Below are 23,057 nucleotides of genomic sequence, written 5' to 3' on the forward strand. Positions count from 1 at the left end.
TCCTTTGGGATTGGTTTTCATTACTTAATATTTCCCAGTTCAAGGGTTGTTGGGAGCTGGGGCTGGAAGTTGGGGGATCCCTCCTCTATTCTGGTATTTCCATTATGGAGACTTATTTATGTCAGTCCAACTTAGGAAATGTATTTTCAAGTCTGCTCTTAATAAATGAGAAGTCTAAACTCATAGTAATCCAAATTTATAAGTGCCCATGAACTTCTATAAATGTTATTCTGACCTGAAACTTCAGCATTATTATTGAAGTTCCTAGTCTGTCTTCAACAGTCCTTTTTGAGTAAAAGTATTTTCTTCCCTAACAAACCACTTCCCCTCCCAGATCACTTAAGTTGTCAATAGAAAATAATCGTAACTGCCTTTGATTGCTGCTAGTGTGCAACAAATGTAACATGTTGGTATCTCATCTGTGGATGTGATTAATTCTCCCCCTTGTTAGTGTTTTCTTCCAGCAAATATAGTTGGACTGGGGCTGGGTTTGATGTAGTTCAGTTTATAGTTGTATTTACTTCCAAGCTCAATCCTAACATTGCACATTGCTCAGAGGTTTTAGCGTTCTTACCCAAAGTTTTATGGTCGAGGGAAAAAGTCTTACTTTTTTATTTCTCCTTTTAGACCACAGGATGGTAACAAACCCGCTGAGACTAGTCAACCTCAATCTAGCACAGGGGGTTACAACCAGCCCAGCCTAGGATATGGACAGAGTAACTACAGTTATCCCCAGGTACCTGGGAGCTACCCCATGCAGCCAGTCACAGCACCACCATCTTATCCTCCTACCAGGTCAGTATTATCTTTGTCCTCATGGCCAGTGAGCTAGTAGAATCACAGGTTTTATTTTCAGACTGTTGACCAGCTTCTTCCTCAGGTGAAATGAGTTCTCTGACTCTCCCAGTTATAAGGCTGACCATTCAATGTTACATTAAAACCTTTGAAGGACTTTTTTTTTTTTTAAACTTCACTTTAATCATTTCATATTTAACTCAGGGGTCCATTCATGCACAAGTCTTTTAATGATTGATTGGGCCAGGGCCTTTCATCCAGAGCTCTAGTCTACAAGTCTACAGGTTTATATGGCACTGTTTTACTTAACTACCCCAGCAGCTACAATGTCTCGTTTGGGTTTCTTGTAAAGCAGAGGAAGAACTGCAGGTTTTCACACGCACATTTAATTAGAAGCAGGTTTTCAAATGAGCTATCTGAATTGTGTCTTAAAGTGTTACCCTAGTTTTGCTAGAAGTAGCACTTACCTTTTTTGCACTCAATTTCATTGGTTTACATATTAAAGTGCCTCAGATGTGGACAGGTTTGGGAGCAAATACAACTGACCGGTAAGTGTACAGCGTGGAGCAACAGTGGGCAGGGCTTATGGCAGTTCTTCGCTGAGCCAGCCCGTGTTGCTGAGGGTAGTGCATCTGGCCTGTTGAATAGGTACACTCAGTGAAGAGAAGCTATTGAGTCCTTACAGCCATGTTGGGGGATGTGATTGAGGCTTAGTTTAGTTGTGCTCTTAAATATAATGTTTTTTGATTTTTGTTATTATAGTTCATCTAAAGTTTAATAGCAGTTCTTTGAAGCTTTATCATTACTCAAGAAGGTATCTTTGATTAGTTTCCCTGCAATGTGGCTGACACGTCAAAAACACTTCTAGTACAGTGCATTGATTCTGAAGTTTCTTTAGTTTCCTTATCTGTCTTTTCTTCATGAATGCCCAGATTTCATAGATAATCAGGCATGTCTGAAAGTTCAAAAGCATATATGATATATAGCAAAACAGTTTGAAACTTGGACAGATCATCAAGAGAAAATTGCCGTATTTGTGTGACCGTATACACACCAGAGCCTTGTACTTCTAGAACAGTCACTGTCATGATTGAAGGAATTATTAGAGGCAGGTTTAGAACTGCAGTACTTAACTACCTCCTTTACCTCTATGGCTTTTTCACTGGGTCAGCCTGCCCTGGGTCCCTGTGCACATATTCTTAATTCAGGAAACATCAGACTCACAAATTTGCCTTGAATTTAATCGAACACTGGTTTTAAGAGGGTGGGGGGTAAAAGGAGTCTCTAAGGATTGTATGTTGTATAGATTGGTTTGCATTAATTTTCTCTTTTGCATTTAAAGCTTTATTCTGAATACAGATATATTTGCTTAAATTCAAACTGTTGATATTTAGAAAGTAAGTGCATTTTTAAGGGTTTCTGTGTCACAATATGAATGTCTCGTATTTAGGAGGCTTGAAGAAATAACAAGCTTCTCCTTCCTAATAAGCTTTTTTTCTTTCTTTCAGCTACTCCTCTACACAGCCGACTAGTTATGATCAGAGCAGTTACTCTCAGCAGAACACCTATGGGCAGCCGAGCAGCTATGGACAGCAGAGTAGCTATGGTCAACAAAGCAGCTATGGGCAGCAGCCGCCCACTAGTTATCCCCCCCAAACTGGATCCTACAGCCAGGCTCCAAGTCAATATAGCCAACAGAGCAGCAGCTACGGGCAGCAGAGTGAGTTGCTAAGAGAGAAAACCAAATAAGAATGATTATGTTTGGAGTTTCTGAACATGGGGAAATGCTCTTTGTCGCTATTTACTTTTGGACTCCAGGATGCATCTTTAGGACATAACATCCTAGCTAACTGCTTGGATATCCCATTAAAGACATAAATGCTTTTCTCCAATTTAATTGTTGTTAGTGTACTTTGCAAAAAAAATAAAATAAAAGAGAGTTTGTAACTAACCATAGAAAATATTATAGGACGTTAGCCTCGCTCTCTTTGAGGAGGCTATAATACAGTGAGTAAAGCTGGCATTCCTGTGGCCTACCCACCCACTCAGTAAGGAAGCGAGCAGGTAGCTGTTGAAGACTACTGCAGTTTTGATAGTCAAGTAAATGATATGTTTTTGGGGTTTTTTGTTTGTTTAAATCCATAAAAAAAGTAACCAAAAACTCAAAACTGCATTCCCAATTTAATTTTTATCTGGATCATTGTTTTTAATTAAACTCCATCCATGGGCGTGTTTCATTATAGCTATGAAATGAGTAGTGCTTCTTGATGGAGCCCAACCTTTAAGCCCTAAGAAACCTGCCTGCTATTTTGTTTCCTGAGAGTAGTTTTAAAACAGCTTTTGGAGACATCCTAGGATGCAAAACCCTATAAACTGTTGACCAGAGGGCTCATTTCTTATTTGGGTGGTTTATTCTAGGCTAACTATGTAAGGTTACCTCAGAAGATGGTGCCTTGGTTAGTGCCTTGCGATTGAGCATTCTGTGATTCCAGGAGAAAGTACAACAGGCAGTGTTCAAATGCTGGTCCATGGCTTACAGATGTGACTCTTTCCTCAGGTTCATTCCGACAGGACCACCCCAGTAGCATGGGTGTTTATGGGCAGGAGTCTGGAGGATTTTCCGGACCAGGAGAGAACCGGAGCATGAGTGGCCCTGATAACCGGGGCAGGGGAAGAGGGGGATTTGATCGTGGAGGCATGAGCAGAGGTGGGCGGGGAGGAGGACGCGGTGGAATGGGGTAAGAGCAAACCTTTTCTCCTTTTACCTAATTTTGTTTCATCCATAGGATTTTCAATGGAAAGAAGGGACTGAAAGACATAAGAAATTTATTTCTACATTTCCATGGACAATCTGTTGAGCCCAGGCCATCTTCTAAAACATGGAAATGTCATCTTTGTGGCATAGATTAAGTGGCAGTTTGCTTTTTTCCCTGCCAATCTACTTGGTTGGGTTGGGGAGAACAAAGAATGGTTTTGAAACGAGAGCTTTCAGTTCCCTTCATGGTTTCCAGAGGTCAAAAGCCTCTGTGGGTAATAGACTCGGGATGGAACACACACAACCCTTCTAACACCCCTAGGTTTTTAACTAATTGCCTTTGAATGGTTGTCTTGAAATACCTGGTATATATATATATATACTGCAGAAAAGGAACACAGTTGTTTTCCACAATGTTTGTCCCCAACTTCTGTTAGTACTTGGAATTGTTGAACGTAATGATGAAGATCTTGGTCCCATAACCCCTGAACTATGACCTGAGGTGCACCTGGTACAGAAAAGTCTAATAGTTTTTTGCAGAGTAATGTATATAATTACAGGATCACTCCCCATTGGAGATTTTGAGAAGTCTAAATCGGTTTGACCATTTTGATTGATGGCACAATCTGGTTTAGAAAACTTTGTTTAGATCAGTAACATAACCCTGCTACCTGTGCCTGCCCCTCCCCTCCCTCTCCCATCCCTTCCCCCCTTTATGGTGTCTGTACTTTGATGAAGGTGAGGTATAATGTTGATGGTTAACATAATCTGGAAGGTTTAGTTCTGTGTGTGTTCTGTCCCTATATAAACTAGTAAAAAAAAAAAAAAAAAAAGTTATGCAGAATGTTACATAGTATGTATAAATTGGATTTGGTGCCACTGTTGGTACAAGGAAAAATTGGGTGTAGGGATTCTTTTTTGTTTTGTTTTGTTTTGTTTTAAATAGAAGTGGACTTCAAAATTAAATAAAAATTTGATCTTTAATTTTTATATTCCCAAATCTGTTTCCTATTGAAAGATAACTGAAAATTAGGTTCTGTGTATTCTGCATAACTTAAAAAAGTCTTTGGTGAAATCTTTATTGGAAGAAACAGTTATCTGACAACACAAAAATTGATAAATAATTTGGTATAAAATAAAATCAGTCTGATTTGGAAAATGTCATTCCATTATAAAGGTTTCACTTTATGGATGTTTTAAAATAGACGTAGACACTTGAAATTACTATCATCACGTCTCCAATCACCTAGAATTCTTAGTATTTTCCAATTGCAAAATCAATTTCAAGTTCATTCATTTTAATACTCCAGAAGTAATAATTCTGCTAATTTTGCTAGACTTTGCTAGTAGAGGGATCCCCTCTTTCTGGATGAGAAGTCTCTCCTGGAGCCATGGAAAAAATCATGGCTTTCCCCACAGGTTTTTCAACTGACTGTGAAGCAGTCAGTTGGATCCCTTGGGGACAGAGCAGGGGCATCTCCCCTTCTCCCCTCTTTTTCACTCTGGTGTGGTGATGGTTTTCAGTGTCTTCTGCAGGTAAGGCACTCAATGTTGTTAACATGCCCTTTTTCATTGCCTCAGTATTTTGATATTTTCATTGGCTGTTAAACGTGGAAACTTTTTAACATGCTTTGTCGCATTTATATGCTACAGGTTACAAAGTGAGAGCCTTGTATACACTTCAATACTTAAAAAGTACCCGTACTCAGTACTCAGCCGGCAGCATAATGAAAAGTGGGACTAGACACGGTGTCCATATGGAGAGGAAAAATATACATAGAATATTTTTAACAAAATGTATTCATTGTATAAATGGAATCCTTCTGTAACTTTGGTAACTGCATACTTGTTATTTGGTAATGAACCAGAGGAGGTATAATACTCTAGAATTGTGTAACATTAAAGTGTAAACTTTTGTGTTTAAAGAGAGAGAACATTTTATGGTGTGTACTTTTAAAAAGGAAACAAAGCTGCATGCAACAGCTTGAAATTGTATATTCAGGTATTAAAGGTGCAATACTGGTTAGAAAAAGCTCAGGGCCTCCCACTGAGGAGCTGCCTTTATTTAACTTTGAAGGAAAAATGAAAAAGGCCTGTCGTGTTCCCTCCCCCTGTTTACAGTATGTAAAGCAGTAAGTTTATACTGCTGTCATCACTGTTCTCAACTGATGTGTCTATAAAGTTGCACCCCCAGTCCATTGAGCCTTGGTATTTGTTGTAAATTCTCCTTTCACAGCGATTGTTAAATCCCATTAGTGCCCTGAATTGTATGGCTTTATGCTGAAGATTGGCTGGATGCGTCCTCTGATGTGTGTTGTAGGCGTTTAATGTGGTTGTCTCCTGCTTTATCATACTGTGACTTGTTAGGAAGCCTCACTTGGCTCTCCCCTAGGAGAGGTTGAGGGTGCACCTTTATGAACATGGAAAGCAGTTGCCCCAGCTTGCTACTCCTCTCTACAACCAAGCTCTCCCTGTTTTTCAGCTGATGGGGTGGGTGTTTGGGATCTACTTTTTTTCCCCCTAATTTGCCAAGTATTGCACTATTAATACCAGCCCCCGAAATGAAAGGAACCAACCACACTGGTGTGTACAATCAGACAAGCAAGGTTGTATATAAAGGAAATTTGAGCAAGCTGCCCTGAAGAAAGGCATAGTGACAAGATGAGAGAGATGCATTGTTTGGAGATGTGTTTAGCCAGTGCCCTTCTTCCCCACGAGCCCCCCCAAGGCTCAGAGCGGTACTGGCTTTTAAAGGGAAAGGCCTTCATTTCTTCGTTTATCCCCCCAGCAGCGCTGGAGAGCGAGGTGGCTTCAATAAGCCTGGTGGTAAGTTTTTGAGTATTACCATGGATAGTGTTTAAAAAAAATACAGTCAGTTTTTAGAAAACTATAATTTTTTATTAGTTTCATAAGCGGTTTAAAAATGATCTATACAAAGAGACTAATGGGTACTGCCGGCATTGTCTTAGGGGTAATAAGGTTAACCTACGGTTACAAAACAAAGGGTAACTTGAAGTATTGAGCAACTGCTTCTGTAATATGGGGGAGAATACAGTTTTTAAATTTGGTTTGGAGGAAAAATTTTGACTTAAATTTAACACTAATTTGGCACATAAGCATTGAGTGTATTTGGTTAATGGTTTAAAAGCAAACCAGCAAAGAAAAAGCAAAACCCTAGCAAATCTTTCACAAATGTTAAAGGGGCACTGCTCCATTTTAGCAGTGCGGGTCATTTTGAATTTAATGAAGCCCCATCAAATGGTGGTATAGTAGATAGCTATGTGTGTTTGTAAGGTTTGTAGCTTGCAAGACGTGCACTAATAGTATTTTATATGATCTTTCCTGGTTGGCAGGACCCATGGATGAAGGACCAGATCTTGATCTAGGTAATTTTGAATTCTTGAATTTTGTATCTTATGTTAATAAATGAACAGCACCGAAGTAAGTGCTTGCTAGAGCTCAGCAGCCTGGTAGATGAGCGTGATATTCTTGCTGTCGGGAGCAGTCTGAGGCTCCCTTTATTGGGAGCATCTACTTCTACTAGCCTTAGACGAAAGGGAAACCACAACTTCGTGGCTTTCTTAGCGTGGCTGGTAGTTCTCTTAGCTTTGTGGTAATTACCAGTGAGCAGCAGTGACTAGTGCATTAATCAGCCCCTGTAGGTACAGCAGAGTAACTCCTGTCTTTTTTTCTCTGAAAGGCCCACCTGTAGATCCAGATGAAGACTCTGACAACAGTGCAATTTATGTGCAAGGCCTAAATGACAATGTGACTCTAGATGATCTGGCTGACTTCTTTAAGCAATGTGGAGTTGTTAAGGTAAGTACAAGCAAAACCGTATGACCCGGCAAGTCTTCCAAATCAGCAGGCATTTTAAAGAGATGATGTTGAGAGTTTCTGAAGAGCTAACCACTTCTAAGTTGCCTGACTTGCTGGGCATGTTGTGGTTTGCTCCTTAAAAATACAGAAACAGCAGAAGCAACAAGAAAACGTTTTTGGTAGAAAAATGCTAAATATGGTTGGGCATATTTAACTCAAGTCTTTTCTTTATAATTTTCAGTTAATTACAAGAATACTTAAATGGACACTGCTTTTTTGTGAAATACAGAATACACCATAGCATTTTTTAAATGGTCAACATTTATGTTTCTACTTCCAGTATGAGAATTAGAGCTTTATGAGCACGTGACATATTTTTCTTCCCCAGTGTTATCCTTTCTCCACGCTCCCATCCCGAATCATACTGTTCCTTTCTTTTCATAGACATATGCTATAATTTTGGGGAAGGTTTATTAAACACTACTACCTATAAGGCAGTGTTATTCTGTGGATATACTAGGAACAAACAGGAACCCTTGGAGTTCACGTACAGTGGGGAACATACAGTAAAAAGGAATATATTGTGTTAGGTGATGGATGTTATGGAGGAAAATAAATCAAGGAGAGCTGAGATAAAAGAAATAGAGCCATACAACTCAGAGCAGGGAAAGCTTTTAGCAACAGTAGCTTGAATAGCAAGGCAGAGGGGCCGAGAAGCTCGTGAAGCTGGTGTGACTAGAAAGTTTTAATCTGAGGTAGTGGAATGGTGGTTGGGTTCAGGTGGGGAAAATTAAGAGAAATTATGGTTTTGAGGGGGGGATCAGGAGTTCTCAGGTCAGAAACCCAAAGGTTTGGGAGTCCTATATTTCATTTATAAATGTCACAAGTTAATTTATTGTATATTCTCTAATAGTTATTTCTAAGTTTGTGGTCTGTAGTCCATGCTGCAGTGAATATTCTTGTATATGTCTCCTGGGGCACAGTAAACTAGTGTCTTTTTAGTGTATGTATAGTTGGTTCTTATTACTTGCAGTAGTTCTGGAAGGTCACTACAAAGACTGAATTAATGGATACTCAACCACTGCTCTTAAGCAGGTGTGTGCACAGATACATATATACACACACGTCACATACATTAGAATTCTAAATTGTAAAAAACCGTTCCCCCTTGATAGATCTATTTTTTTCTTACAAAGAGAAAATGAGGTTCTGAAGTGTTGAGTGACTTGCATGAGTTGGCATTCAGATTCATCCAGCTGGCCCCAGGGCCAGAACTTCTTTCACTGCACTGCCCTGTCCCCACAGTCTCCATCCCTTGAGAGAACTGGACTGAGGGTGCAGCGTGTCTCATTTGATCTCTACTGGAACAAGTGCATCAGACGGCTTAAATTTTTGTTGCTCCACACGTCTACAAATAACCACAAAAGTGCTACAAGTATTGATTTTGGAGTTTAAATTTTAGTGAGTAGGCAAATTTGCAAATATTAAATCCACAAATCAGATTCAGCTATACCCACCCAGGTGTAGAATTGCTGGTTCTAAAAGTGCATATTTAACTTTATAACTAATAGTATGGCTGAGCAACTTAGTAGATTTCCACCAGCATTCATAAGACCACACTCCCCATATCCTCACTGCTACTGGGACTGACCTGAATTTTTAACTTACATCAATCTGGTGGAAGAAAATGGAAATGTGGTGTTTTTCTTAAAATTTTGTTTTTGGAGCACCTGGGTGGCTCATTCAGTTAAGTGTCTGCCTTTGTCTCAGGTCATGATCTCAGGGTTCTGGGAACAAGCCCTGAGTCAGGCTCCCTGCTCAACAGAGCTCCTCCTTCTCCCTCTCCCTCTGCTGCTTCCCCTGCTTGTGCATGCACTCTCTCTTTCAAATAAGTAAATAAAAATTTTTTTTAAGATTTTATTTGAGAGAGAGAGCCTGAACATGAGCCAGGGGGCAGGAGGCTGAGGAAGAGGGACACGCAGACTCCCTGTTGAGTAGGGAGCCTGACTCAGGGCTCGTTCCCAGGACCCTGAGATGAGATCATGACCTAAGTGGAAGGCAGATGCTTAACCAAGACTGAGCCACCCAGGTGCCCCTGAAATGTGGTTTTAATTTACTTTTCCGTGTTTGCTTAATAATGTTCTAATTGCATGTTGTCTCCTATGAAATGCCTATTAGTCTTAACACTCATTCTTCATTGGGTTGTCCCTTTAAAGAATGTATTTTATTTATAGAAAGAGTAGGGGATAGGGGCAGAGGGGGAGAATCCCAAGCAGTCTCCATGCTCAAAACGGAGCCCAGTGCAGTATTTGATCTCATGACCCTGAGATCATGACCTGAGCCGAAATCAAGAGTTGGATGCTTAACCGCCTGAGCCACCCAGGCGCCCCTACATATAATTCTTTATATTCCCTGAAGGCTGATCCTTGTCTAATACTGCAAGTGTATTCTCCCAATTTCTAACTCTTTGATGAAAGAAGCAGCTCTTAATGTAATTGAACTTACCAATCATGTCATTATTGGTTTGTATCTTTCTTTCTGTTTGTGAGACCTTTTGTTTCAGTAACATTTACTGAAAGAACCATCCTTTCCTTGATCGTATATACTATATCTGTCACATAAATTTCGTCCCATACCTGGAGCTGTTTCTGGTAGTCTTTGTATACTTGGGGTTAATTCACTAATTAGCACAGCTATTTCTATTTTAAGTCTTTATCTAGGGCAGCCCTGGTGGCGCAGCGGTTTGGCGCCGCCTGCAGCCTGGGGCGTGATCCTGGAGACCCGGGATCGAGTCCCACGTCAGGCTCCCTGCATGGAACCTGCTTCTCCCTCTGCCTGTGTCTCTGCCTTTCTCTCTCTGTGTCTATGAATAAATAAATAAAATCTTTAAAAAAAAAAAAAAGTCTTTATCTATAATAAAGCAAATTCTGTTCTCTTTCCTTAAGATTGCTCTATTATGGGTAGCCCCGGTGGCACAGAGGTTTAGCGCCGCCTGCAGCCTGGGGCATGCATGGTCCTGGGGACCCCAGATCTAGTCCCACATCAGGCTGTCTGCAAGGAGCCTGCTTCTCCCTCTGCCTGTGTCTCTGCCTCTCTCTCTCTTTCTGTGTGTGTGTCTCTATGAATAAATTTTTTAAAAATCTTAAAAAAGATTGCTCTATTATTTACTCCTTGTTTTATGTACATTTTAGAATTCCATTTATGTTCTTTAAAAACCCCAATTGGATGTTTATTGAATCTATAAGATAGTTTGAGGAAAATAGATACTTTTATAATACTGAGTAGTTTTTTCCATGAATATCGTATGTGCATTTACTTAGGTCTTGAGTGAAGACCATCTCAACGGTTTTGCAAGTCTTAGTTTTATTTTTAAAAATTTCAATTATTGTTGGGACGCCTGGGTGGCTCAGCAGTTGAGCATCTGCCTTCAGCTCAGGGCATGATCCTGGGATCCAATATCGAGTTCCACATTGAGCTCCCTGTAGGGAGCCTACATCTCCCTCTGCCTATATCTCTGCCCCTCTCTCTGTGTGTGTCTCATGAATAAACAAGTAAAATCTTTAAAAAATAAATAAAAATTTTAGTTATTGTTAATGGTCTTTTTCAAATGACATTTTGTGGTTGTTACAACTATATAGAAATAAGATTTGACTTTGATAGCCCTTAAGATTTGCATGATGGGGATCCCTGGGTGGCTCAGCGGTTTGGCACCTGCCTTTGGCCCAGGGCGTGATCTTGGAGTCCCCGGATCAAGTCCCACATTAGGTTTCCTGTGGGGAGCCTGCTTCTCCCTCTGCCTGGGTCTCTGCCTCTTTCTGTCTCTTCATGAATAAATAAATAAAATCTTAAAAAATAAAAAAAAAAAAGATTTGCATGATTAAGGTTTCCTTTTTTTTTTTTTTTTTAAGATTTATTTATTCATGAGACAGGCAGAGACATAGGCAGAGGGAGAAGCAGGCTCCCCACAGGGAGCCTGATGTGGGACTTGATCCCGGATCCCAAGATCACACCCTGAGCCAAAGGCAGATGCTCAACTGCTGAACCACCCAGGCATCCCAGAGGGTTTCTATTTGTGATGTGTATGATATGTTGTTTATTTGTGTATGTGTGGGTTTTTTCCTAGTTAGGAAAGTAATGTATAGGGATGTCTAAATGGCTCAGTGGTTTGGCATCTGCCTTTGGCTCAGGTCTTGATTCTGGAGTCCTAAGATCAAGTTCCGCATTGGGCTCCCTGCGTGGAGCCTGCATTTCCCCCCTGCCTGTGTCTCTGCCTTTCAGTCTCTCATGTATAAATAAATAAAATCTTTTAAAAAGGCAGGGGGGGGATCCCTGGGTGGCGCAGTGGTTTAGCGCCTGCCTTTAGCCCAGGGCGTGATCCTGGAGACCCGGGATCGAATCCCACATCGGGCTCCCGGTGCATGGAGCCTGCTTCTCCCTCTGCCTGTGTCTCTGCCTCTCTCTCTCTCTCTCTCTCTGTATGACTATCATAAATAAATAAAAATTAAAAAAAAATAAAATAAAATAAAATAAAATAAAAAGGCAGGGGGGGATCCCTGGGTGGCTCAGCGGTTTAGCCTCTGCCTTTGGCCCAGGGCGTGAGGATCCCGGGATTGGGTCCCACATCGGGCTCCCTGTGTGGAGCCTGCTTCTCCCTCTGCCTGTGTCTCTGCCCCCCCCCCAAATCATGAATAAATAAATAAAATCTTTTTAAAATAATAATAATAAAAATTAAAAATTATACTATCAGTTTTGTAAAATAGAGATTTTAAAAATAGCCCCATCATTCATACCACCATTTTGCCATATTTTTCAGCATGTATGTTCTTTATAAAAACATAGCATTAGTATGTATGTCTTACAAATACTAGCTTTTTTTAAGATTTTATTCATGAGAGACACAGAGACAGCAGAGACACAGGGAGAGAGAGAGAAGCAGGCTCCATGCAGGGAGCCTGATGTGGGACTTGATCCTAGGTCTCCATGGGACTCGATCTCCAGACTCAGGATCACGCCCTGGGCCAAAGGCAGGCGCCCAACTGCTGAGCCACCCGGGCATCCTGACTAGCTTTCTTTTCTTTTTATATATATATATATATAAATCAATACTCTTAGGTATCACTAGGTGTTATATAACCAACATGTATAAATTAAACTTTGATCATAATGTACTTTTAATGCAGAAAACAGATGAAGCCATATTCTTGTATTATAGTGTGGCTCCTGAAATCAAGCCAGTTGTATCTGGTGTTCAGCTGAAAAGCTAATGGTGCATTCTAGCTCTGGAGGAAAAATTAGCTGTGTTGGATTTTAAGAATGCTGTTAGAAAGGATCCCTGGGGTGGCTCAGCGGTTGAGCACCTGCCTTCTGCCCAGGGCATGATCCTGGAGACCCAGGATTGAGTTCCGCGTCGGGCTCCCTGCCTGGAGCCTGCTTGTGTCTCTGCCTCTCTCTGTGTCTCTCATGAATAAATAAAATCTTAGGGCAGCCCTGGTGGCACAGCGGTTTAGCACCGCCTGCAGCCCGGGGTGTGATCCTGGAGACCCAGGATCGAGTTCCACATCAGGCTCCTTGCATGGAACCTGCTTCTCCCTCTGACTTTGTCTCTGCGCCTCTCTCTCTGTGTGTGTGTGTGTGTGTGTGTGTCTCTCATGAATAAATAAATAAAATCTTTTAAAAAAATAAAAATAAAATCTTAAAAAAAAAAAAAGAATGCTGTTAGCAGGGCAGCCCAGGTAGCTCAGCGTTTAGCACCGCCTTCAGCTCGGGGTGTGATCCTGGAGACCTGGGATCGAGTCCCACATCAGGCTCCCTGCATGGAGCCTGCTTCTCCCTCTGCCTGTGTGTATGCCTTTCTCTCTCTGTCTCTCATGAATAAATAAAATCTTTGGGGGAAAAAAAAAGAATGCTGCTAGTACACTCAGAACCCTATGTACTATACTTACTGACTTAAGGGTGATTTTTATTTTATGTGAGACATGGTTTGTGTGATGGCATCAAAGCTTGACTGCCTCGTAAGAGGTGGCTATTTCACTGGGTGCCCTTTAGTGTGGGTACAGAAAATGTTGAGTCAGATACAAGGACACCAGGAGATGACAGCTAGAGAAGGAATGGGAAGCATACTGTTAGCACTTACACACTTTGGAACCTGAGGCCTATTGTGGTTTTCATGACACCTACACCTAAGAGAAAAAATGACCTAAGTATGTATTTATTGTGGCACTTTAGGAAATAAATCATGCATAATTCACTACTTGGAGATAAACACATCCTACCGAATGTGTGTCTGAAAAAGTACAGCTTTTGACAATTCAAGGGACTTCTCTGAGTGTTAGTGTGTTTCTGGTCACAGTTTAACTATGCTATTTTATGCCTAGATGAACAAGAGAACCGGACAACCCATGATCCATATCTACTTGGACAAGGAAACAGGAAAGCCCAAAGGTGATGCTACAGTATCCTATGAAGACCCACCAACTGCCAAGGCTGCTGTGGAGTGGTTTGATGGTAAGAGCCCTAGAGTTGACAGGGGTACTCATTGGTGTCCTTCACTTCAGCCTGCCCTGGGACGCATGAAGGGTCTTGCTAATGGATGTAATTCTGTTAGAATATCATTTTCTGAAATGGTTTTAGGGACAAGGGACAGATGTATTTTTCCTCTGTGTCACTATAACACATTGCAGAAGGGAGGAACTTGAGAGCCATAGAAGCAGGAAGACCCACTGTCTGCATTGGAGGAGCATTGGATGGCTCCCTTCTGCCATAAGAGGGCCCAGTTTCTGGCCCTGGACTTGGAGAGCCCTCATTTTTTTAGTCATTATTACAAATCCACCTTGCTTAAAGTTGTAAATGCCTCTCTAATAAGCAAGTTATCAGAAAGTACAGATCACTCCATAAAAAAACAATATGAAACTCAAATGAGTTTAAATATATACATATTTAGCCTTGGCATTAATTCTGGAATTCCACCACAGACAAAACTGACTTGAAAATGTCAAAGGACAGTTCCTGGCTCTCATCTCTTGGCCACTTTACATACTTCCCCTGCTTCTCACCTTTTTCGGGGCAAGGGTGCCAGTGCACTCAGCATTCTCCTGGCTTATTTTCTGCCTTAGGGTACAGGGGGTTTGGGAGGTATCTTTTGAAGGAGTTTTAATGAGAATGCCCTTGCCAGCGACAGTCTTAGAGAAGATTGTGGTTGGGGCACATGCTACCATTGGGGGTGGTTGACTGTAGTGGAGTTTGTGAGCAAGGAGTACTCTAGTCTTGCCTAATCCCTCAAGGAGGGAAGAGTTGGAAGTTGGGAGTAATGGTGTTCTGTTCTCTTGTTTCAGGGAAAGATTTTCAAGGAAGCAAACTTAAGGTTTCTCTTGCTCGGAAGAAACCTCCAATGAACAGCATGCGGGGTGGTATGCCTCCCCGTGAGGGCAGAGGGATGCCACCGCCACTCCGTGGAGGTATTTACCAGACACCTTCCCTAAGCTGCTTCTGTGTTGCTCTGAATATTTTTTGGTAAACTTTGAGAAACTTGAATTCTAGAGTGTAGAAAGACCCATTAGAAGTACTAAAAGGGGGATCCCTGGGTGGCGCAGCAGTTTAGCGCCTGCCTTTGGCCCAGGGTGCAATCCTGGAGACCCGGGATCGAGTCCCACATCAGGCTCCCTGCATGGAGCCTGCTTCTTCCTCTGCCTATGTCTCTGCCTCTCTCTCTCTCTCTGTGTGACTATCATAAATAAATAAAAAAAGAAAACTTTAAAAAAAAAATACTAAAAGGTATATAGAATCAGTCCTAACCACTGAATGCTGACAGTTAAAAGTTTGCAGGAGGGGATCCCTGGGTGGCTCAGCGGTTTGGCGCCTGTCTTTGGCCCAGGGTGCGATCCTGGAGTCCCAGGATTGAGTCCCGCATCGGGCTCCCGACATGGAGCCTACTTCTCCCTCCTCCTGTGTCTCTGCCTCTCTCTCTCTCTCTCTCATTAAAAAATAAGTAAAATTAAAAAAAAAAAAAAAGTTTGCAGGAACGAAGGGAAGAGAAGAAAAGGGGTTTCTTAAAAAAAAAAAAAGGGGGGGGGGTTTCTTGGTCAGAGGAGCTGGAATTCCTGGGAACCACTCTGCCTGGCCAACCCAGAACTGCCATTTGTTCATTCTGCTTGGGTTTCTTCGTCTGCTTGAGAATGCCTGTTCCACAGGTTGTGGGAGCTAACTAAAGTAACGTGCACGGAAGACACACAGCTGGCCCCCTGGCCTATGGAAGTCTGAGTGGCAGCTGTGATATCTGCATTCCCTTAATGAGAGAGGCTTCCCCTGCAGCAAATCTAGTCCTATCCAGAGGTGACCGGCTCTTTCTCGATTGCAGGTCCAGGGGGCCCAGGAGGTCCTGGGGGCCCCATGGGTCGCATGGGAGGCCGTGGAGGAGACAGAGGTGGCTTTCCCCCAAGAGGACCCCGGGGTTCCCGAGGGAACCCATCTGGAGGAGGAAACGTCCAGCACCGAGCTGGGGACTGGCAGTGCCCCAATCCGTATGTACTTCTCTTGGCAAATTGATACTCTCCACTAGTGAAGTCATCCTGTATCTCCCCATTCCCATTCTGGAGAGGACTGCCAGACTCTGTCTAGAGGAGTATCATGACCCTGACTGCTCTGGCGGGGCGGGGCGGCGGGGGGTGGGGGTGGGGCTAATCAGTCAATCTTCAGAGCCTTCTGAAGGATGTCATGGTTCCAACTCCTCGGGTCTGCGTGTACATGGTTTCTGGATCACACACCGGTCTATTAGGTGCATTGCTGCCTGGGGTTGTGTGTCGTCAAACCTCTGAACGGTGCTTGGCCAGGCTGCAGTGTTTGTGCTGGTGGAATATGGTGTGTGTGTGCTCACGTGCTGTTTTGCTTAATTTCTTGGTTCAGTTGGTGATTTCTGTTGTGATACAATTTTACACAGGGGGTGTGGAAACCAGAACTTCGCCTGGAGAACAGAATGCAACCAGTGTAAGGCCCCGAAGCCTGAAGGCTTCCTTCCACCACCCTTCCCGCCCCCGGGTAGGTACAGGTTTGGGGAGCACCCCCTCAGCGTCTTGGTACTAAACCTATTGTTAACTTGGGGGCTTGGTAAACTGCTGTTGCCAGCCAGGTCGATGTCTCAGTAAGTGTAGTCTTGGTGCTCAAGCTCCTGAAGTTCCATCATCTGTCCTAAAGTGTGACCCAGATACTCAGCTCAAGTAAAGCATCTGTTTGCTTTTTGCTCCAGGAGAAGGCAGCAGATCCTGAGTCGCCACCGTCGTCCTCCCTGTCTTGCTACTGATCTATCTTTTTCCTACCTTAGGCGGTGACCGTGGCAGAGGTGGCCCTGGTGGCATGCGGGGAGGAAGAGGTGGCCTCATGGACCGCGGTGGTCCCGGTGGGATGTTCAGAGGTGGCCGCGGTGGAGACAGAGGGGGCTTCCGTGGTGGCCGGGGCATGGACCGAGGTGGCTTTGGCGGAGGAAGACGAGGCGGTCCTGGTGGGCCCCCTGGACCTTTGATGGAACAGATGGGAGGAAGAAGAGGCGGGCGTGGAGGACCTGGAAAAATGGATAAGTACGTGATGGTGTGAACCAGCTGTGGGCTTCTGGGGGCGTCGAGGCGGGAGCCCCTGCCACACTGACTGGCGAGGGTTGGGCTCTGGTGGGCGGTGGTAGGAAGGAAGCTCCCTGTGCCTTCCCCCGTTGAACCCCGTGCCCCTTTGGCCTTGCAGAGGCGAGCACCGTCAGGAGCGCAGAGACCGGCCCTACTAGACGCAGAGACCCCGCAGAGCTGCATTGACTACCAGATTTATTTTTTAAACCAGAAAATGTTTTAAATTTATAATTCCATATTTATAATGTTGGCCACAACATTATGATTATTCCTTGTCTGTACTTTAGTATTTTTCACCATTTGTGAAGAAACATTAAAACAAGTTAAATGGTAGTGTGCCGAGTTTTTTTTCCTTCTTTTAAAGATGGTTGTTTAACTAAAGACTAAACAATGGGAACCCCTTGTGAGCATGCTCAGTATCATTGTGGAGAACCAAGAGGGCCTCTAACTGTAACAATGTTCATGGTTGTGATGTTTTTTTTTTTTTTTTAAATAAAATTCCAAATGTTTATAAACAGTCATCCTTCTCGGACTCTGTTGCGCAGTCGCTGCGTGTCTACTTGGAGCGCGCCCGGACCCGCCACTTAAACTTCTCCCTCCAGTGTCCTGGGAGGGGAAGCCCCGAGGGGGTCAGGATACCGCCATGTCAGGCGTGGTGCTGCCAGCAAGGAAACAGCGTTTGCACTGTCACTGTGACCCTGAACCCTCACTGCAGCCATGGGGACATCGAGCCCATTCCGGCTGATGGGCAGGGAGGAGTTGCGTGTCACAGGGCCTGGTGCCGTGGTGACTCGGAGTTCCTTGCAGCTCCTGCGGGCACGTAGACTCGGGTGACAGTCTCCCGGGCTGTTCTGTGGGTTAGTGGACATTCAGTCAGGCTCCCCACGCTTCAGAACGAAGATCTGCCTGGGGGGACCACTAATGGGAACTGTTTTTACTTCCTACTCTGTGAGCTGACATTTCCTGGATGTTACAGGGTCAGAGTTGGCGAACTTGGCAGAGGTCACTGTTCAGTTCTTCCTGGTTGCCTTGTGTGAGGTCAGAAGCCAGGGCTTCTTCCCATGAGCATGTTTCTGAAATTATTGGGGAGAAGAGTCCCAGACTCTTCACCTCCGGGCCTTTTTGGTCAGTCTGGCCTTTTCTTGGACTTGCATGAAGGGTATTTAGGGCCAGGCCAGTAGATTTAAGTCTATGCCCTCCTGTGTGGGGGGGATTTCATTCACTGAGAGATGAGGCCCTGCTGTGCCTGCCTGGGAAAAGAGGTTTTCCAAGTGAGTGACGGTGTGTAACCCAATCTGCATATAAGTCAGTTTATTACCAGATGTTCAAGAAAGAAACGCCGGTGGGGAGTGGGGCTTCTGGAAGCTAGGTCTCCAGGCTTTTGACGTGCCTTACGTTCAGTGGGCTGCTCAGTGGGCTGATGTGAAGTGCTGGAGCAAGTCCTGCATGACTCCTACCTACTAAGTAGCCCCAGCTTTTAACATTATTGTGTATTAGTCCATATTCCAGAAGTCTACATGTATGAAACTGGATCTCATTCTGGTTTTCTGGTGCTTAAAAAAATGATAAAAAGTGAAACCAGGAGATCCCTGGGTGGCGCAGCGGTTTAGCGCCTGCCTTTGGCCCAGGGTGCGATCCTGGAGACCTAGGATCGAATCCCACGTCGGGCTCCCGGTGCATAGAGCCTGCTTCTCCCTCTGCCTGTGTCTCTGCCTCTCTCTTTCTCTCTGTGTGACTATCATAAATAAATAAAAATTAAAAAAAAAAAAAGTGAAACCAGCTAGTATCTGAAGCTTCAAGGAGAGACTGTCACCTTTGCCGGAGGAAGGCACAAGAAGAATCTGGAATAAATTGTCCTCTCCATTCCCTGGCCCAGGAGAGCAAGGCCTTGGGAAACCTCTGAGGAGCTCACGTGCCCCTCCCTGCTCACGGCAGCCCTGCTGTACCCAAGGTTTGCACACACACACCCCTGCACACTCTCCAGCCCTCCTGGACGTACACCCACACCTCTGGCCTCATCTTCTTATATTAGTAATAGGCCTTGTTCTCCCACCTTGGGGAAGCCCCTCATCAGCCCTTCTAGATGCCAGCTCATTTTTCTGTTCCCCGACTGCCCACCTCTCCCTTTCTAGAACCCACTTCTGTCTTGCTTCTACTGATACGGTAGCTCTCAAAGTCCCCAGTGACCACAGTGCCAAATCAGTGGTTCGCCCTCAGTCCTGCGGTGGCTCCTGACCCTCACTGCCCGGCTGACCTCCCAGGTACCAGCTCCTCCTCAGCGTCTGAGGGGCTCACAGAGGGCTGGTGCCGGCCCCTTCCTGCACCCCAGCTCAGCCAATGGGAGCACTTCCCACCTCGCCCGGAAAGTCCTAGAACCTTACAGGGTCCTTTTCACCTCCTCCTGTTGGCCCAACCCTCCCACACGCTCTCTTCAAAGTACAAAATAGGGCGCCTGGGTGGCTCAGCGGTTGAGCGGTTGAGCGTCTGCTTTGGCTCAGGTCGCGATCCGGGGTCCTGGGATTAAGTCTCGCATCAGGCTCCCCCACAGGGAGCCTGCTTCTCCCTCTGCCTGTGTCTCTGCCTCTCTCTCCGCATCTCTCATGAATAAGTAAATAAAATCTTTAAGAAAGAAAAGTACAAAATAAATCACCAGCGCCTCCCACCTCTCGCCTGGCTCCCCGCTTCCCTCGGCCTCTCCAGCCCTAGCCCCACAGAGGCCAGAGTGACTTCTTGACACCTTAAGTCACTGCAATTCTCAAAACTGTCCCAGGGCTTCCTCCACACTTGCCACGACCCGCAAGGCCCTACTTGCTCTGGCCCCACAGGCCCCCGTGACCTCAGCCGCCCCGTCAGCCTTGCTCACTGCAGCCCAGTCACACAGGCCAGTGCTGCTCCTCCAGGGGCCCGGGAGGCTCCCGCCTCAGCCTTGGCAGGTGTCGGAGGCGTCAGAGCCGGGGTGCACACCCTGAGGCCCAAACCTAAGCAGCACATCAGGGCTCTTGCATGGTGCCAGGCCCGCCTCACCACTTGTACTTCCTGAGAAGTCTTTGAGGTAGGCGTCTACCCGCCGCCCACCCCATCTCCGGGGAGGTAAGGGCAGTCTCCCCGCGGAGGCTGTGCTCCCCACAGAGGGACAGGCCCGGGGCTCTGGCAGCAGTGCTCAGCAGTGCCGAGGGATGACAGGCCACTGCCGCTGGGAGCTGCTGCATTACTTGGCTCCTGCCTGGAGCTTGAGGCTGCCCCGGGAGTAGCCTGTGTCCCTCCCCAGAGGGGCTCGTCACCAGCACTAGACAGTCCCGCAAGAGGTGTTTATGTCCTAGGTGCCGAGGCCTGGGTGGAAGCATGTATGCCAGAAGGCCCGATTTCTCTCCGCCAAAAGAAACGTCTGGACTGACTGTCCTCAGAGGACCTGAGGCAGCGTGAGTTCCACCGCCTGTCTCAAAGGGCTGCATGAAGCTGGTCGGTGCCCCTGGAGGTGGACGGGGAGGAGGGGGAGGAGGGGGAGGAGGGGGAGGAGGGGCCCCCCCGGCAGCCAGGAGCAGGAGCAGGAGCAGTAGGAGGGAGAAGTCGGAGAAGAAGTCTCGCTTACTTTCCACACCCTGGTCCAAACTCTCCAAGAGCTCTGGGTTGGTCACGCTGAGAAAAACAATGTCCATCACGGCCTCGTGGTCCCACAAGGCTACATGCTAGAGTCCTGGGCAAAGGCCGTGGAGTCCGCGCGGAGACGGATCTGAGCCCTCCCTACACACGAACAGTCGGCAGCGAGTGGCTCACCTGCTCCATGGGAAGGAACGTGGGGCCAAGGACCGTGCAGTGGCCGCTGCAACCGGAGCCAAGTCCCCAGACACCCAGACAGCAGGGCCAACCGCTGGCTCTTGAGGCCGAGCTGCCAGGCACAGGCCAAAGCACAAGCGGTGGGAGGGAGGCAGGCTGGAAAGCAGGCCCTCTTGGGCTTCCTGGTTTTGGTCCCTCTAGCGGAGGGCACAGGAGGCAGCTCGGGAAGCTTAGGGTCACTTGTTCACCCACTCAACCAGGGCTGTGCCCATAGGCTCAGTCTAACCCGGCTGCCCTGTACCTGGGCCGAGTCCCGCCCAGAAGGGCTTTACCTGAATACTCCATGGCCATCGTCTGACCTCCACCTGCAAGCACCCGGTTCCCTGGCACCCAGCCATGCAGGCAAGAAATCTGGCCATGTGCCCCCTGGCCATGGGCAAGACCATGCCTGCGCTGGAGGCACAGCATCCTGTACACCGAGGTGCCCTCTGGGGCTGTGGGAATGGGTTCAGGACAACCATAGCCCAAACCTCCTGTCCCTCCAGCAGTTTCCGAACTTCCCTTGGTCCTGCAAGGAACAGGAGAGGTCACCATACAACGGAGGAGGTCAAAGCTGAGGCCCTCCACAGCCTGGGCCAGGAGTCTGGCCATACCAGTCAACCCTCTGCCTGCCACCTGTCATCAGAATGTCGGAGCCCGTGGTCTGGAGTGGGCCTCTGTGACGGCAGGCCACAGCCCCTTGTGCCCTCTTCCTCAGAGGAATAGTAGACACCTGTCCCGACTGCTAACTAATACCATTTTCACAACTCTATGATGAGACTGCTACTGTTGTCCCACTTCACACATAGTACAACTGAGGCACAGATAGCTTAACCATCTCATCCAATGACCAAGAGCATGGCCTGGGTTCAATCTAACCTCTCTTATGTCTAGAGCCCTGTAGTTCAGCAAGGTAGATATAAGCAGGAATCAAATTCCTGCAGCTGCTGACCACACACATCCCTTGCCCTTTCTGGGCCTCAGTGTCCCCAAATGGTAAAATGAGAACACAGAAGGCCATCATACCTCATGGGATTATTTTGAAGACTAAATTACTTCGTCTCCACACCTTGTTCTTTTTTTTATATATATATATTATTTATTTACTCATGAGACAGAGAGAGAGAGAGAGAGAGAGAGAGAGGCAGAGACACAGGCAGAGGGAGGAGCAGGCTCCATGCAGGGAGCCCGACATGGGACTCAATCCCGGGTCTCCAGGATCACACCCTGGGCCCAAGGCAGCGCTAAACCGCTGAGCCACCCGGGCTGCCCAGACACCTTGTTCTTTCCCCTGAAACCTGAGTTCCCTTGCCACATCTCCAGCAGCTCCCTTCTCCCCAGGAAGCAGCAGTCCCAGATCTGAGTCATTCTTTTTTTTTTTTTTTAATTTTTTAAAAGATTATTTATTTATTTATTCATGAGAGACACACAGAGAGAGAGGCAGAGACACAGGCAGAGGGAGAAGCAGGCTCCATGCAGGGAGCCCTATGTGGGACTCGATCTGGGGTCTCCAGGATCACTCCCTGGGCCGAAGGCGGTGCTAAACTGCTGAGCCACCCAGGGATCCCCGATCTGAGTCATTCTTGACTTTGTTCTCACATTCACACCCAATTCACCAGCACATCCCATCAGCTCTCCCCTCAAATACAGGCCAGAATCCACCATCCTCCACCATCCCCACTGGCACCACCTGGTCTCCTCTGGGTTCCTGCCCTGCCCGCCACAGCAACCACAGGGAACCTGGTAAGACCTAAGGCCACCCCTCTCCCTTGCTCTAAATCCCTCCATGGCTCCCATGTCCCTCCGAAGAGGCAGGCCCACAAAGCCCTACTCCTTCTGCCCCCAATCTCTCTATCCTCATCCCTCCCTCCATCCCAGTCTCACAGGCCTCCTTACTCTTTCTTGATCACACCAACCACATGCTGACCTCAGGGCCTATACACTGGCTGTTCCCTTTACATGAAATACTCTCCTTCTAGCCATCCACACGTTCCTGCCCTTAGCTCCTTTCCTGACCACTGATTTATAGCTGCAGGCTCATCCCACCCCACACTCCCAAGCCCTCACCTGGTTCCATCACTAGTCCTTCACCCCTGTTTCAGCCCAGGGGCTGCCTTCCTACCACACTGTGAGCCCCTGAGAGCTGGCTCTGTTTCCTTCCCCACTTTTTGCTCTCGGTTCCCAGTGCCAGAAGAGACCCAGCACACAGTAGGTGCCATGTAAGTGTCAGCCAATACTATTACTAGTTACCAGCCTTCCTCACTGGTAGG

At 46.1% G+C, this 23,057-nt stretch overlaps 1 protein-coding gene across 13 annotated transcripts in view; it reads left to right on the forward strand.

Moving 5' to 3' along the window:
- Positions 1-17,495, forward strand: part of EWSR1 (EWS RNA binding protein 1) — a 29,996-nt gene extending 12,501 nt beyond the window's left edge. For 8 of the 13 annotated variants that reach the window (XM_072803111.1, XM_072803113.1, XM_072803114.1 and 5 more), the window contains 12 exons: positions 628-795; positions 2,304-2,515; positions 3,353-3,533; positions 6,339-6,376; positions 6,904-6,936; positions 7,251-7,369; positions 13,744-13,873; positions 14,701-14,823; positions 15,723-15,885; positions 16,302-16,399; positions 16,683-16,935; positions 17,093-17,495. In XM_072803111.1, coding sequence (XP_072659212.1) covers positions 628-795; positions 2,304-2,515; positions 3,353-3,533; positions 6,339-6,376; positions 6,904-6,936; positions 7,251-7,369; positions 13,744-13,873; positions 14,701-14,823; positions 15,723-15,885; positions 16,302-16,399; positions 16,683-16,935; positions 17,093-17,132 — 1,558 coding nt within the window. In that variant the 3' untranslated portion in view covers positions 17,133-17,495. The remainder of the gene's footprint in view (positions 1-627; positions 796-2,303; positions 2,516-3,352; positions 3,534-6,338; positions 6,377-6,903; positions 6,937-7,250; positions 7,370-13,743; positions 13,874-14,700; positions 14,824-15,722; positions 15,886-16,301; positions 16,400-16,682; positions 16,936-17,092) is intronic. The other 5 variants (XM_072803115.1, XM_072803109.1, XM_072803112.1 and 2 more) reach the window with 1 other exon arrangement.
- The last annotated feature ends 5,562 nt before the right edge of the window (positions 17,496-23,057 follow it).

Source organism: Canis lupus, chromosome 27 (assembly GCF_048164855.1).
Source record: "Canis lupus baileyi chromosome 27, mCanLup2.hap1, whole genome shotgun sequence".
In the NCBI taxonomy this organism is placed as follows: domain Eukaryota; kingdom Metazoa; phylum Chordata; class Mammalia; order Carnivora; family Canidae; genus Canis; species Canis lupus.